General features: G+C 52.0%; 1 protein-coding gene across 1 annotated transcript in view; it reads left to right on the forward strand.

Annotated features, from left to right (window-relative positions):
• Positions 1-282: 282 nt before the first annotated feature.
• LOC130382100 (fibroblast growth factor receptor-like 1) overlaps positions 283-16,107 on the forward strand; it is a 32,329-nt gene continuing 16,504 nt past the window's right edge. The window contains exons 1-2 of the mRNA XM_056589709.1: positions 283-583; positions 1,091-1,186. Coding sequence (XP_056445684.1) covers positions 1,123-1,186 — 64 coding nt within the window. The 5' untranslated portion in view covers positions 283-583; positions 1,091-1,122. The remainder of the gene's footprint in view (positions 584-1,090; positions 1,187-16,107) is intronic.

Raw genomic sequence — 16,107 nt, forward strand, 5'->3', positions numbered from 1 at the left:
TTTACACTCTTGACCTTTTGCTTTTCAAACCCAGACTGGTTGAACGTCAGTCCACCAACGTGTTTTGTACGGGCATGGTACACAAATTATAATAAATAGCATTTACTTTTTGGACGTTTTCGAAAAATCTCGGATTTTCTTCTTCAATCTCACAGGGACATACATGTTAAGCAGCCAATAAGTCTTGTTTGTGAGACAGAAAGAGTTAATGTGTTGACAAATGAGCTGGCCTCTGATTGGCCAGAAGTTGAGCGCTGGGGTGGACGAGCGCCTCGGCGGTGGGGCCGTGGAGTCACTCACTTGGTGGGACTGTGGAGTCACTGGGTGGATGTAGTTGGAGTCACTGGTGGATGTAGTGGACTGCACAGAGCCAACTAGTCCGGTATTTGAATTGAAAGTTGGCCTACGTCTCAGCGAACACCTCAGGGCTCCTCGGGGTTTTCAGTGGTTTTCTTCGGACATGTACGGTTCCTCTTGGGTCTTCAGTCCCGTTACTCTACAGACCGAATGAGCGCGTTGTCCTGAGAGAGCGATGGAAAGTCGACCACTCTAAGTGGATCCATGGACTGTCCGCGGACTTGAGGTAAATATGTTCAAAAGTTCCTTTAATGTCGATCTTCAGATTACTGAGCTGTTAGCAAGATAAAGCCCTGTGTGTTTGATAAGTGGGTCGTTTTATTTATTCGTCCGTATGTGAAGGGTTGGCAGTATTAATTGGCACAAAACTTAAATAAAAGTTTCGAATAAGCATTACCTTCCCGGGTATAACATTGACTGATAAAAAAAAGTGATGATTTTGATGGAGAACATGGGACGAATTTTATGCTAACTTCTCTTCTTAGTAATACAATATATTAGCTAATGTGTAAACTGTAATTAAATTGTGATCATGCTTTGAACTGTACCTACATTTATTTTATTTCATTTAATCAATTTCACTTTCATAAGCATGTAATTGTATATGTAAATGTTCATAAGCAATAACCTTAATTGCCTTTATTCACCCTGGTTGCCCGTCTCCGGTTATTCTCGGCCCGCTGTGTACCTTATGCTAACTTTAAAGTGTAATCTACTTCAATGTGTTTTCCAGATCTGGGGAAGTTGAATTTGTCTTCAGTGAGAATGAGGATCCTGCAGATACTTCTCCTCATCTGTGAGGCTGTGTTGTTGACTGACTGCGCAAGAGGTAAGAGAGGCAAACCTTTAATGAAACCTTTAGCCTTTTCTGTCTGTTCTCCCCTTCAGTATTTTCCTCTCCGAGTCTATTTCGGTTGTTTTAAGCTTGGATTAATACGGGATTCCTGTCTGGGCTAAGTTAATTTGACAGGCTGTGGTTTATTGTGTACCATACACAAAGAAATCTCAGTTGGCTCTGACTTTTTCACACTAAGAACGAGCAGCAGGAAAAACTACAAAAAAGCTACTCGAAACAGATCCCAAAGTCAACAGTGGGGAAGTCGACATTGGGCCAACCCAAACCCCTCTTTCACTCATTCCCCTTCTGTGTGTGTGTGTGTGTGTGTGTGTGTGTGTGTGTGTGTGTGTGTGTGTGTGTGTGTGTGTGTGTGTGTGTGTGTGTGTGTGTGTGTGTGTGTGCCTGTGTGCTTGCGTGTTCACTTCAGCTAAGCCAAACACACACATCCATCAGCTTCAAGGGGTGAGAAAGCTCAAGTCGATGTTGGGAGTCCAGTTGCAAAGGACTTGGCCTATGGACTATCACTTCTACGCCTTAGTGTGTAGATGTGTGTATGTGTGTGTGTGTGTGCATGTGGCCTGAGACAGGCTTGAGAAGCTTTGCAGCATTGATTTGTCAGCGTTTGTTCTGTGTACGAAGACAATAACCCCGCAGCGTTAAGCGATCACAAACCGTGTACCGTTCTGTGATCTCATCCGACCGAGAAAAGTCTGATGTTCGACACTGGGCTCCGGGGCCGCGTGGTTCGGCCGCCAAGGGACATGTTTTCAAAACAAACCTCAGGCTTAGAGAGGGAGAAAAAACAGAAAACGAAAAGCAACGCAGAATTCTCCAGCGTGAAAAACTAAAGCGTCTCAATTACCCGCCCCTCCTCAGTCGGCATCTGATCCGTACAATACCAGCATGTGGCCGTCAGGGTGGGGGGGGGGGGGGGGGGGGGGGGGGGGTGGGCTGGTGGCAGTTTAGAGAGAGAGATTAAATCGCCAGAACCCAGAGACAAAGCCTCATTCAGCGGTGTGCCGGCCATGGCCCGCCAGACAGAGCGGCAAAAAGTAAACAAGCGATGGAGGCTGAGCGAGGTTAGACGGTTACCTGTGTTTATCGGATTAACACAAGTCAGAGGCAGAGCAGAACCCCGACGGGGGATCCCGAGCGGGGAACCCAGAGAGTCGGGGGGCCCTGTCGGACGGACGCCTCGCGCTGCTGTGATGCGCTGATTAAAGGGGGGGCTGAGGAAACTGAGGGGTACGGTGGAGGGGGGAAGGATCTGCATCCGGTGGAACACCAAACAAACAGAGGGCTGGAGAACCCCCCGGCTCCCCCTCCCGCCCAGACCCGGACTCCAAGCAGAACGGGTGGACTTTAGGAAGCTGTGAAGACAGAGACACGTGGGGGCCGCGGGCCCCGGGCCCGACACCACTGTTAAAGTGTTCCTATAAAGTTTAACGGCCTATGATGACATCTTTGACGAACGCGGATGAAATTGTACGGGGCGGGCCGGTAGTAGGGGGGTGGGGGGTGGGAGGGGCGGCGTGTGTGTGGTGTGTGTGGAGGGTGTTGCTTCACCGCCACGGATGGAGTACATCCCCCCCCCCAACACACACCGGATGACGCTGAGCAGCGCTGGGGTCACTCGAGCATTTTAAAGCCATTTCCTGTCACAACGCTCGACACAGCATGTCTGGCCCTCGCCAGCCTGTACCCCCCCACCACACACACTTACACACACATACACACACACACACACACACACACACACACACACACACACACACACACACACACACACACACACACAAACCAATACACACACCAATATACACACACACAAACACACGCATGCACAGGCACACACACTCACATGCATAAAGATACACACAAACACGACACAAGCAAGTACACACACAAACCCATACACACATCCATACACACGCACACACACACCCACACACACCCACACCTCACGACCCCCCTCTGAAACCCCACAGCTTCCTGGGACCCCCCAGGAAGCTGTGGGGTTTCAGAGCCCCCTCCTGGGGCAGCAGCCTTTATGTGGTGACACTTGTGTGGGACAGGGAACAGGCCAGCTGGACCTGGGGACCGGCTCTGCAGAACCCCTGGAAACAAGAGGGGGGGGGTGCCCGACGGTTCTCTGCATTCACCGCCATTAACACTTCAGCGGGGCGTGCTGGCATGCACGTGCACGTTTAAACATTCACATTTGCTTGTCAGGCACGTATGATGTACACTTGCACACACGCAGATGACCACACTCACACATACACACGCGCACAAGCACACTTACACACGCACACACACATCCAAATACACACTCATGCACACAATCACTCAGACGGACAGACATACATGCACACAAACACACGCACACACATGCACTCACACACACACACACACAAACAAACACACCCTCTGAATGCTCTCTACACCATCAGAAGAATGTTGAATCTTGCTAAAGCCTATGCTTGCTTTCACAAAACATAGGTTTTATAGCAGTGTTACATCATGGCTTCATAACAAGTGGGTACTTTGAGATGCATTGTATGCCAAGGGCCTTTAAAATCACAAGGGCCTTTGGCTTGCACACAGTTTTCCATTTCCTTCAAACGTAATGAGGCCGGTTTCTCTGTAACCAAATACCCCACAGTGGTCTTATTTTTTAAATAGGACCGGGAATAATAAGATGCTATAACACAGCGGTGTGGTGCGCTACTCTCTCTCTCTCTCTCTCTCTCTCTCTCTCTCCCTCTCTCAATCTCTCTCTCTCTGTCTCTCTGTCTCTCTGTCTCTCTCTCTCTCTCTCTCTCTCTCTCTCTCTCTCTCTCTCTCTCTCTCTCTCTCTCTCTCTCTCTCTCTCTCTCTCTCTCTCTCTCTTTGTCTCTCTCTCTCTCTTTGTCTCTCCCTCTCTCTGTCTCTGTCTCTGTCTCTCTCTCTCTCTCTCTCTCTCTCTCTCTCTCTCTCTCTCTCTCTCTCTCTCTCTCTCTCTCTCTTTGTCTCTCCCTCTCTCTGTCTCTCTCTCTCTCTCTCTCTCTCTCTCTCTCTCTCTCTCTCTCTCTCTCTCTCTCTCTCTCTCTGGGCAAAGCTTATTAGGAGCATGGACTATCTGACACTACCGCCCGTGTGTCCCCCTATTCTTGCCCGTTGTTTTCTCTCTCTCTCTCTCTCTCGGTCAGGCTCTGGCTCTCTCTCTCTCTCTTTCTCGGTCTGGCTCTGGGTCTCTCTCTCTCTCTCTCTCTCTCTCTCTCTCTCTCTCTCTCTCTTGCTCTCTCTCTCTCTCTCTCTCTCTCTCTCTCTCTCTCTCTCTCTCTCTCTCTCTCTCTCTCTCTCTCTCTCTCTCTCTCGGTCTGGCTCTGGGTCTCTCTCTCTCTCTCTCTCTCTTTTGCTCTCTCTCTCTCTCTCTCTACATTTCCTCCACTTTATGACCAGTGTACGAGTTGAAGGAAGTGAATTAAGTTAATGTGCTGTCGTTAAAACAAGGCATGGGCTGACCTTTACCCTGGCCGGCCCTCTCTGTTAGCTCCTATTTACTCAGACTGGCTCCGTTTGCACCGAACAATGGCTGGATTATTGTGTGCACTGGTGCCCCCCCCACCCAGCCAACCACCTCCACCCACCTCCACCCAGCCACCCACCTCCACCCAGCCTCCCACGCCCACCCAGCTCCCCTGCCCCCCACCTCCACCCAGCCTCCCACGCCCACCCAGCTCCCCACCTCCACCCAGCCCCCCACCTCCACCCAGCTCCCCTGCCCCCCACCTCCACCCAGCCTCCCAGCTCCACCCAGCCTCCCTCCTCCACCCAGCCTCCCACCTCCACCCAGCCTCCCACCTCCACCCAGCCTCCCACCTCCACCCAGCCTCCCACCTCCACCCAGCCTCCCACCTCCACCCAGCCTCCCACCTCCACCCAGCTCCCCTGCCCCCCACCTCCACCCAGCCTCCCATCCCCACCCAGCCCCCACCTCCACCCAGCTCCCCCACCTCCACCCAGCTCCCCCACCCCAACGCAGCCCCCCACCTCCCAGGGAGGGGCCCACCTTCCCAGGAGGGGCCCTCCCGGCGGCTGCCATTAGGAGGTGCGTGAGAAGGAGTTACGAGCATTGTTGACGGTGCAACGCTCCTGGTGCGTCCCAGTGTGCGTGCTCATGTGTGTGTGTGTGTGCGTGCATATGTGTATTATCAAACACAAATTGCTCCGAGAACAATCATTGTAATGAGTTCTCCCCGAGAAACATCAGGTAATTCACAGTAAAGAGAAAACCTTGGCAGGGCTACGAGTCATGCTACTCTGCAGATATATATATATATGCATGTATATATATATATATATATATATATATATAAAGACATATATCTATATATAGAGATATATATAAAGAGATATATTTTAGTTTTTATCTATATCAGTATATATATTATCCCGCTAATTTAAGAGCCCTAATGTATATAAAGATATATCTCTTTATATATATATATATCCCCAACACAGTGACCACAACCATGCATGCTCTCTATCCATCGCCACCCAGGTCTGACCTCCACACACACCTGAGCTGTAAAGGAGGACGGTCGGGGGGGTGATGGGCGTCTTTAGGACACAGTGTGTGAGGGGAATGTGTCAAAACCCGGCCCTATTGAGGGGGGGGGGAAGGAGGGGTCCTGTATGGGACAGGGAAGCTGTGATAAGTGGCCATCATGGAGGTCAGCGGGTGGTGACTCCAGCGGGGGTCGCCCTCCCTCCGTTTACTTACACTTTAAATGGTCACCTCAATTAGCATTCATGTGCCACCCCAGCTGCCTTTGTCTCTGGGTTGCTGTTTGCCCTGCTGCCACAGCTGTATGTTAATGCTGCTGTGTGTCAGGGTTGGGGGGGGGGGGGGGAGGAGACCGGCCTGACTCCCACTAAATGGAATAAATATGTAGAGACTCGCAGCGTAGACAACATTCATTAGTGTGTTTGGCCAGTTGGCGCGAGCCGGACTCCGGGACCACACACACGCTCTTCCTGTTGGCTAAACAGATTTGGGTTTTGTTAAATAGAATTCCATTTGCTACTTTTAACCTTTTACGGGAAGCCTGTGGATCCCCTGTACTGTGGGGCGCAGGCCTGTCTGCACGGCAGCCATTCACATGATAATTCACTTTGTCCCCTTTGCCTTTATTTTGGCTTTGATTTACACACTTTATTATCTCCTATATTTGAACAAACTATTAGTTAAACAACCGGCCGACTGACGCTGAGTTAGAGCCTGAAGCTGAACTCTCAGACAATATGCTAGTCTGTGTGTGTGTGTGTGTGTGTGTGTGTGTGTGTGTGTGTGTGTGTGTGTGTGTGTGTGTGTGTGTGTGTGTGTGTGTGTGTGTGTGTGTGTGTGTGTGTGTGTGTGTGTGTGTGCGTGTGCGCGCGCGTGCGTGCGTGCGTGCGTTTGTGTGTGTGTGTGTGTAGGTTGTTGACTGATCTGTCTAGGCTGGTTCCTCCGGGTTCCTGTGTTAAAGCCCAGAAGACAGAGGGGCTTGAGCCTTTCAAAAGAAGAAATGGTGGATGGGGGGGGCGAGAGAGTCTCCTGCTGAGACCTTACAAGTGACCTTACAATAACATTTCAACCCCACAGTGGGAAGTGTTTGTCTTGCAGAACCTCTCTCTCTCTCTCTCTCTCTCTCTCTCTCTCTCTCTCTCTCTCTCTCTCTCTCTCTCTCTCTCTCTCTCTCTCTCTCTCTCTCTCTCTCTCTCGCTCTCTCTCTATCGCTCTCACTCTCTCTCTATCACTTTCACTGTCTCTCTTTTGCTCTCTCTCTCTCTCTCTCTCTCTCTCCCTCCCTCTCTCTCTCTTGATCTCTCTCTCTCTCTCTCTCTCTCTCTCTCTCTCTCTCTCTCTCTCTCTCTCTCTCTCTCTCTCTCTCTCTCTCTCTCTCTCTCTATCTTGCTCTCCCTCTCTTTGTGGAACCAACTACTACAGAGAGATCTAGCTTCCTCCTGCCCTTGTCTGATACTTTCTCAATAAATCAGCTGTATTTGACTGCCTTCTCTGTACGGATACAACTTAATACATTCCCATTACAGCCAGCATGGTTAGCTGTTCAGCGAGCTACGCGTCATTCTGCCTGCTCTTACCCAAGAGCAGCCTGTCTGTGTTCACCTGACAATGGACTCCGGGTTCAGGATGTTTGGTCGGACCTCGCAGGCTTCGACACGTTAAAGATTTTCCATTGTGGTGATAAAGCGCATAAAGGGACGATTATGAGCAGAGAAACATTATCCGGCCCATCTTGTACTCATGTTTGCTGAGCTTGCCCTGACCTGCTGGAGCAGACTGCGCCAGTCTCATCCTCACCCATTGCAGCCCACATCCCAGATACCTGTTGCATCTCTTGCGGAGGGGAATGATATCTCCGCATCTCTGAATGTAATCTCTGTCTCCTTTACCACATTTTGGCGTTTTTTTCTCCACCCTACCTCGGAGTAATTGCCGTCACCGAAGCTTTTTAATGTAACAACAGAGTCCGACAGAGAGACTCTGATATCACATTCATTCTGTTGTTTTGTTATCCCCCCCCCTACCCCCCTCGTCTTCGTTTCCTTTGTGGGGGGGATTCATTAGAAAGCAACAGTTGTCCTGCTCACCCCCCCCCCCCCCCCCCCCCCAAGCCCCCCCACTGTTTGCATGTGTTTTGTACTATCGTTAAAAGGTTGATTGAAAGTTATGGTGGCAGCAGAGTTGGTTGGCTGGACCCCGCAGCAAAAAGAAAAGGGGGCAGCTGAAGAAAAGCTCAGGCGAGCCATCCGGCGTTTGGCCGGGATAGCAAGCCCTGAATGAGGCCTCCAGCGCCGCCACCACCCTCCTCCACCCCTCCGACCCCCGCCTGCACCCGCTTCCTCCTCCACCTCCACCCCCGCTCTTCTTCCCCTCCCTGTTCACCTCCGTCGGCCTTCCACGGGACGCCATATGGCCTCCTGCCTCCGAGCCCGTCCACTTAGTTTTACATTGGGAATTCTTTTGACGGAGCGTGGAGAGCCGTGGAGCGCTGACCCTATTGATTGGGAGCCTAAAGGAATCTGGTTCGGAGGCCGTCTGTTAGTCACGGCGACGTCATCCGTGAAGTTTACCATCGGAGCGCTCTGCCGCCGCCGCCGCCGCTGCATTCCGTCCTTGCTCTCGTTCAGTACAGATGTCAATCATAACGAGGCAGGGAGGGGGGGAAGGGGGGGCCTCGTGAATTCTATTCGGACGAGACCCCGTTGGGTCTTTACTCAATGGGCTGAAAGAACAGCTAGGTATTTAGGAACAAAATGGTGGAAACAGTGGAAAGAAAACCCTTCCAAAAGCCTGAGAGTCATATTTTATAGCCGTGCTACTGCCATCCGAGCCTGGAGTCGTCAATCGTGCTGCGAGACTGATTTCATTTCCTTGTGTGTGTGTGTGTGTGTGTGTGTGTGTGTGTGTGTGTGTGTGTGTGTGTGTGTGTGTGTGTGTGTGTGTGTGTGTGTGTGTGTGTGTGTGTGTGTGTGTGTGTGTGTGTGTGTGTGTAAATGTGTGTTTGTATGTGTGTATGTGTGTGTATATGTGTGGGTGTGGTTGTGTGTATGTGTATGTGTGTGTGTGTGTGTGTGTGTGTGTGTGTGTGTGTGTGTGTGTGTGTATGTGTGTGTGTGTGTGTGTGTGTGTGTGTGTGTGTGTGTGTGTGTGTGTGTGTTGGAGTCTGAGGCTGGACCAGACCCAGACCCAGACTAACCGGTCCCAACGCTGATAGAAAACTGAGATTGAGCGTCAACACAGAGCGGCTCTCTGGGCAAACAGAGCGTCTCTGTAAACCCTCACCTGGACTCCCCTGCTCCCTAAATCGTTAACACGAGGAGACAGCAGCAGGCAGAGCCAGAGACACATGGCCTTTTCCCATCAGCACTTTGGGCTGGCCGACCCGTACCGGGCCGCGCTGATCTGCGTTTCCATGACCAGTGAAAAAGGGCGGAGCAACGCCTGAGAATGGGGCCAAAGCGAGGCCCCGCCTCTAAGCGAGACCTGTTGAGACCTGGCCTCGACAGCTTCATTCTCTATTATTGTTTATTCCTATGTAATAATATATAAGCCTGATTAAAGGGTAATGGAGGTTTAGATTTAAGGGCACTGCGGTGATTATAGTTTGACAATATTCTCTTTCAAAACAAAATAACTTGTTGAAACAGAACTGATTTCCTCTCGATTAGTCGTGGTCTAACATTGGACAATATTTCATATAATTAGTTTGCTGATATTTATATTCAACGCCGGTTTTTCCCTCGTATCAAGGACATGGTTTGGCACTCTGGGAAGTATGTGTGAAACCTTGTCCAACGTGTAAACACCACTAACGTAATATAAATCCGCACTCATTGAGCTACTGAGGGTAGGAAGCAGAAAAGAACGCCAAACTCAATTAATCACGGGCAATATCTTTGTGTGTGTTCCATCCGTCTGAAATGCAACCCAAGTAACGTCTCTTAAAACTAAGGAGTTCTAATTTACAGCAGGCCATGATATCAAACCAAACGGCGCGTGGTTGTGTCGTCACTGGCCACCGCTCCGAGGCCAGCGCAGTACAGTGGAAAACATGTACAGAGAGATGGAGATAAAGATAGAGGCGGACAGGCAGACCAAGATAGATCGGGGGCTGTGACCTTAGCGGGACGGGGCCTGCAAGGTGAACCCAGGCAGCGCCGAGCGAGTCGTGTCCCGGAGCGGCGGGCTACCGCGGCGGCACAGGGACAACAGCTCCCCGACGACGGATTGATTTCAGACAATATTCCCGGACCGCCGAGGGGGGCCCATTGCTGTCAGTGAGAGCTTTGCTGGCTCCACTAGCCCCCCCCCCCCCCCCCCCCCCCCCCCCCCCCCCCCCTCCAGCCCTCCGCCCTACCTCCCCCCAACACACACACACACACACACACACAGACCCTCCTCCCTCTCCCAAATTCAGTTTGTCTCCCTCTCAGCTCTCGACCTCTCAGCGCCTCCCTGTCTCTACATCACCTCATCCCCCTTTGCTTGTCTCTCACCTGCTCCGACCACCTCCCCCACCCCCGGCGCCTCCTCCCAGCCTCTCCCACACCCGTTCCCCTGGATCTGAAAGGCCTCCATTCTGCCCGTCCCTCCCGCTACATCATATTCTGTCACTGGCTCTCGCCCCCCAGAAAGGTCCTGTTGACAAAGGCGCTGGTGTAAAGCGCTTCCCACTGTTGTGGAGACGGGACCCCTCCTCCCCTCCCCTCCCCTCCGCGCAAACACCCCCCACTCACCACCCCGCAGCCCTAACCCCCTACCCCCCAACACCACCCCTACCACTGGGTGTTGGGTTGCCTAGGGAGCTCCAGAAAGGAGGAGCGTTCGGCCAAAGGACGCTAGGCCATCTTAGCACTATAGCCCGACCCATAGATCGGCGGGCCGATATTAGGCATTTTCCAAACTATCGATATCAGCCGATAAAAAAATATCTGCAGATTATTATTATTTTAATTTTTTTGGGGGGGTTATTGTGTTTTTGTTCAAAGGACTTTGAGTTTCATATCTTCAGTTTGTATTTTTCTACATTTTTTTTATCAGAACTTTAATACATTTTGATTTAGACTTTTCTGTTGTGACAATAAAACAATAGAATAAAGTTTATTTTTTTAGACTGCATTACCTTATTATTTTAGTGAGGACTCATAAATAACTACAAATAACGCGTTTTGTTACGCGTTTCTGGAATTTCTTTTTTAAATATATGTCGGCCGATAACGGAATATCAGATTTTTAAATCACCAAATATTTGCATTTGTATCGGCCTTAAAAATCCTTTATCGGTCGGGTCGGGCTCTACTTAGCACTGATGTCAACTGGGGCTCTGTGAGCGCATCGGTACACACACACACACACACACACACACACACACACACACACACACACACACACACACACACAAGCACACACACACACACACACACACACACACACAGGGACAGACACACACACACACACACACGTACAGACACACACACACACACACACACACACACATACAAAGACACACAAAGACACAAACACACACAGACACACACACACACACACAGGGACAGACAGACGCGCAGCGTGGAGCTGGCGTGACTGCATGTCTGCTTGGAAGCGCTCGTTGTTTACCGCCTGCGTGTCCGCCTGCCAGGCAGAGGCCGAGCCACGGGGCTCCAGCTAACGGAACATCTGCATCCCATCGCACACCTCCGCTGTCAACACACACATACACACACACACGCATACAAACTGACACACACAAACACACGTACGACCAAATACAGACACACGCACACATACACACGCAAACACACACACATACATGAGTGCACACACACACACACACACACACACACACACACACACACACACACACACACACACACACACACACACACACACACACACACACTCACATAAACACGCACGTACACTCACATGCACACACACACGCAGACAAGCACACACACATACATGAGTGCACACACACACACACACACACCCAGTGCAGGTTGGGGAGATGTTGTTTTGATGCGTTCCTGCTCTAGTACCAGGCAGGAATGCAGGGAGTCGAGGTGAAGGGGGGGGGAAGGGGTGCGTGACGGTGCGTTGGGTGGAGCGCCGCCCGTCGATGACTAACAGAGGGAACCGTGCAGCGGGCACGAAGAAAGAGCCAATCGGAGCGGAGCGGAGGCATTGTAACAAGGGGGGGGGGGGGCACTTCCTGGGGTTGAAGTCGTCGTCCACGGTTACGCTAACCGCGAGATTAAGTCCAGTTGAACACCCAGCGGTATATTCAACAGTTCAACTTTCTCTCTCGTGAACCTCACGTGGCACATTTTTAGGGCCTGGGCGTGCATGTTAATACGGGAGGGGGGGTGTGGGGGGGGTTCTACTCCTACACGTGTTCCTACGATGTGCCGTGGACGGGCGGCCAGCTCTCCTTCCAGCTCATCGTCCCCCAACCAGATCATGGAGGACTGGTAGACAGGTGCTCCTCCTCGCCCTCACGCTATAGGAGAGAGAGAGAGAGAGAGAGAGAGAGAGAGAGAGAGAGAGAGAGAGAGAGAGAGAGAGAGAGAGAGAGAGAGAGAGGGCGGAGGAGGTGGGGTCTGTGTAACTATGTCATGTGGTGGAGGCCGAGCTAGGGAGCCCAGTGTGAGATTGTTGGGATTCCTGGTTGCTGCCGCCCGGGCCCACCTAATCCCCTCTGCTCCCCGGTCATGGCTCGCCTCGTGGGCTCTGTGTTGAAGGAGGCCCCTCTCTCTCTCTCTCTCTCTCTCTCTCTCTCTCTCTCTCTCTCTCTCTCTCTCTCTCTCTCTCTCTCTCTCTCTCTCTCTATCTTTGTCCGGCGTTGTCAAGCCCTATCTCTTGCTATGTCTCTCTCTCGTGGTGTCTCTCTGTGCCTGCGTCTCGGTGCCTCTCTCCCCTGATAAGTGGCCCAGGCCAGGCACGCTCTGCCCCTGTGTGCGCCGCGCCGGCCCTGGGCCTAATGGAGTGAGATAAAGCGGCTGGAGGACCACTCACCGCGCGCGGGACAGCGGATTACCACCGCAGGCTCAGACACCCAAATGATCCCCCCCCCCCTCGCCCTGGTTAAGTGCGAGTAAACAGGAATCTTGGGGCAAGGTCGCTGGTTCGGATCCCCCTGGTTACTTTCTCTTTTGTTCTAGCTCAGGCGCTCAACGGCTTGGGCACCTTTCTGGTTTCCACCTCACAGCAGTGTGGTGGTGAGGGGGTGAAGGGCAGCCTTTGGTCGTGGGAGCGTGTGTAAACGCTGATGCACACGTCTGCTGGACCCAGCCCCCCCCCCCCCCACCCCCTGCAGACAGCTGGGCCCGTAGGGAAGCGCTCATGCCTTATAAAATATCGCAACCTTGAGTTCAAAGGCTCCCCAGTAAGGCCTGTTAAAGGTAAGCCCTGTGATTGAGATGTTTCCATGAGCTTTATGACAACGCTGGAGTCGTTCCTCTACTCTTCTTACTTTCTTCTTTGAGCGCACTCGCTCTTTTGATGGAGGCGGCAGAGTTTGCATTGTGTGTGTGGACGAGGAGGAAGAGCGAGGAGGAGGAGAGGGAAGAGGAGAAGGGAGGAGGAGGAGGAGGGAGAAGCAGAGAGCGAGGAAGAGGAGAGCAAGGAGCAGGAGAGAGAGGAGGAGGAGAGAGAGGAGGAGGAGAGAGAGGCAGGGGAGAGAGAGCAGGAGGAGAGAGAGGCGGGGGAGAGGGAGGCGGGGGAGAGGGAGGAGTAGGAGAGCCGCTGTTGTTTCTCTTATAAGCAGCGGAGGCGGCTTCCGTTTCGCTTTGAAGTCGCCGCGAGCAACTTGAGCCCGATGTCACCGTTAACGAGAATACCGTCTCTCTCAGGCGCATACCTCGCTGACAAGACACCATGCGTCTTAATCTCTCTCTTATTCTATTCTTTGCTCATACAGACCCCTCCAACCCTCGCTCGCACCCCATCTCTCTCCCCCACAACCCTGGTTCTCTCTTTCTCTAGTCTGTGCTCTTTCTGGTCACCCAATAGCCTCAGCCTTCCCATTCCCACCAGTGGAGCAGTCCCCATTCAGCCCACATCAGATGGGGCCGAAGAAAGAGCCATTGTCCAGGCCGGTCCTAACCTGGCCTTATCTATTGATTGGAAAGCCGAGAGGGGAAAATAAAAGGTATTGATTACCGCATTGGGTGAAGTTGCCGGGCAGGACGTCTGGAGGGGTAAGAAAAGACGGCATTCTTTACCCTCCGCTGCCCCACTGCTGTCAAAACCATTCTCTCTCTCCCCCTCTCTCTCTCTCTCTCTCTCTACCGTTACCCTTGGGCCCCCAAAACCCCCGGGCCCCCAAACCTTCTCTCTCTCTTTCAGACTCTATCTCTCAGCCTTCCCATCTGCTTTCACCTTATCACTGCATCCCCTTAAAACCCCGGCCCCCTTTCTCCTGAAAAGGGCCCGATGGCTCCCAGCCCCTGGGGAGACTTTTATCTCTGGCTGGTGAAATGTATAGCTGGATGTGGCGGCAGGTTTTAGGGACAGCAGCGTTCACACACTCTGCAGGCCGAGCTTGAGGCCCCTGCCTCACCTTTTTCCCTCGGAGCCGCCAACTCCTGAGTCCCTGGGTCTCCGGTGGAGTCACCGGGCCCTGCGTCCCCCTGCTACGCTCACACCTTATTTATTCCTTTCATTTCGTTTCTTTCTTCCAGCTTCTACTCGGCTTCTGGCCGTTCTGCTCTCACATGGCAGGCCAGGCCAAGTCATGGCTGCCTAGCATCCACTATGGTGGAGCAGATGTGTCTAACAGACGTGTGTAGTAGAGGTGTGTAGCAGGGGTGTGTAGCAGACGTGTGTAGCAGAAGTGTGTAGCATAATTGTGTAGTTGACGTGTTTAGCAGACGTGTGTAGCAGAAGTGTGTAGCAGACGTGTTTAGCAGAAGTGTACAGCAGAAGTGTGTGGCAGGAGTGTGTAGCAGACGTTTGTAGCAGATGTGTGTAGCAGTCAGAAGTGTGTAGCAGCAGTGTGTATTAGCAGTGTGTAGCAGACGTGTGAAGCCGCAGTACGCAGCAGTGGGTATTAGCAGTGTGCAGCAGAATTGTGTATTAGCCGTGTGTAGCAGACGTGTGTAGCAGCAGTTTGCAGCAGTGTGTAGCAGACTTGTGTAGCAGACGTGTGTTCTAAAGGCGCCCCTGAGGTTTGGGAGCTGGATGACAGGAAGTTATTTCCCTGCAAGCACAGGATCCATAAAAGTCTAATTCCTTCCTCTCCACCTCGCTACTGGTCTGCTAGTACGAGAGGTCAGCAGCACCGTCTGCCTGTTCTCCTCTCTCCAGGGTTCTGTTTGACACGTCAGAACCACGGCACAGTCGGAGGAACCTTCTGCAAGTCTTAACAGCCCCTCACGGCCCACTTGCCAGACATTATGTAAATACTCCGTATTGAAGAGGCATTCCACCAGATGCGTGTTTATACAACTATTTGCTCATTCTGGTCGGGTAGCGTGCTACGGGGCTGTAGAAGAACAGAACACGTCTCGGCGTTTGGCTAGAGATTAGGACGAAATCCCTTTTAATGGGTGGATGCTGGTGGTGTTTGTTTGAAGGCCGTGTTCGGCGCTGGATGCGGCTGCGTTGCGTGCGTTAGCACCTTGTTCTCTGTGTGGTTGACTCGCTCCCAGGTGTTCTCCAGTGGATCGTCTGTCAGCAGACAAGCCAAACCTTTATTGACATGTTTGCCATGAGCGAGCGAAAAGCACTGGGGAGGGGGAGCGCACTGTAGACATTTATTACAGATCCACAGGTGTTCTTTCAGAAAGAGAGAATACATGGGGAGGGAAGTGCCAGCACATCTGAACTTGACGCTTCGGGTCCTGCCCATGTGTGTTTCTTGGTGTTTCACTTCAACCTCAGCTTTCTGTAGCCTTTGCGGCCCCATATATTTTCCCCTATAAACCCCCTCGTGGCTCATCAGTGATGCATAAAGAGGCTGTATGACGGTATGCACGAACAGACTATATTTAGTCCGAATCACAAGAATGCTTGTTGTTCAATATGGCCTTTCTCCTCCATCGCCAGACGGAGCAAAATAAAACAACTAATTCTGTGAGTTGCCAGGCCTCGTCTTCTCCCTCGCAGTTCCATGAAAGATTCCTTTCACACACGGATCCCCCGCTCCAACAGGCAACTGTACGCATACTGTAACTCAGTCACCCCCATGCGGTCACATGCATCGTGTTCCATCTATGATGCTTCCAACAATGCCAACAATTTACGTAAACACGCGGAGACGTTCACCAGCTTGTCGTCCCTCCTGAAGGTTCGCACCGTCGTGTTCTCTGAGGGTAAGAGGCTGTCGCCGGTCATCGTGTTCTCTGCAGGGAGGCTGTGA

Source organism: Gadus chalcogrammus, chromosome 5 (genome assembly GCF_026213295.1).
Source record: "Gadus chalcogrammus isolate NIFS_2021 chromosome 5, NIFS_Gcha_1.0, whole genome shotgun sequence".
Lineage (NCBI taxonomy): Eukaryota > Metazoa > Chordata > Actinopteri > Gadiformes > Gadidae > Gadus > Gadus chalcogrammus.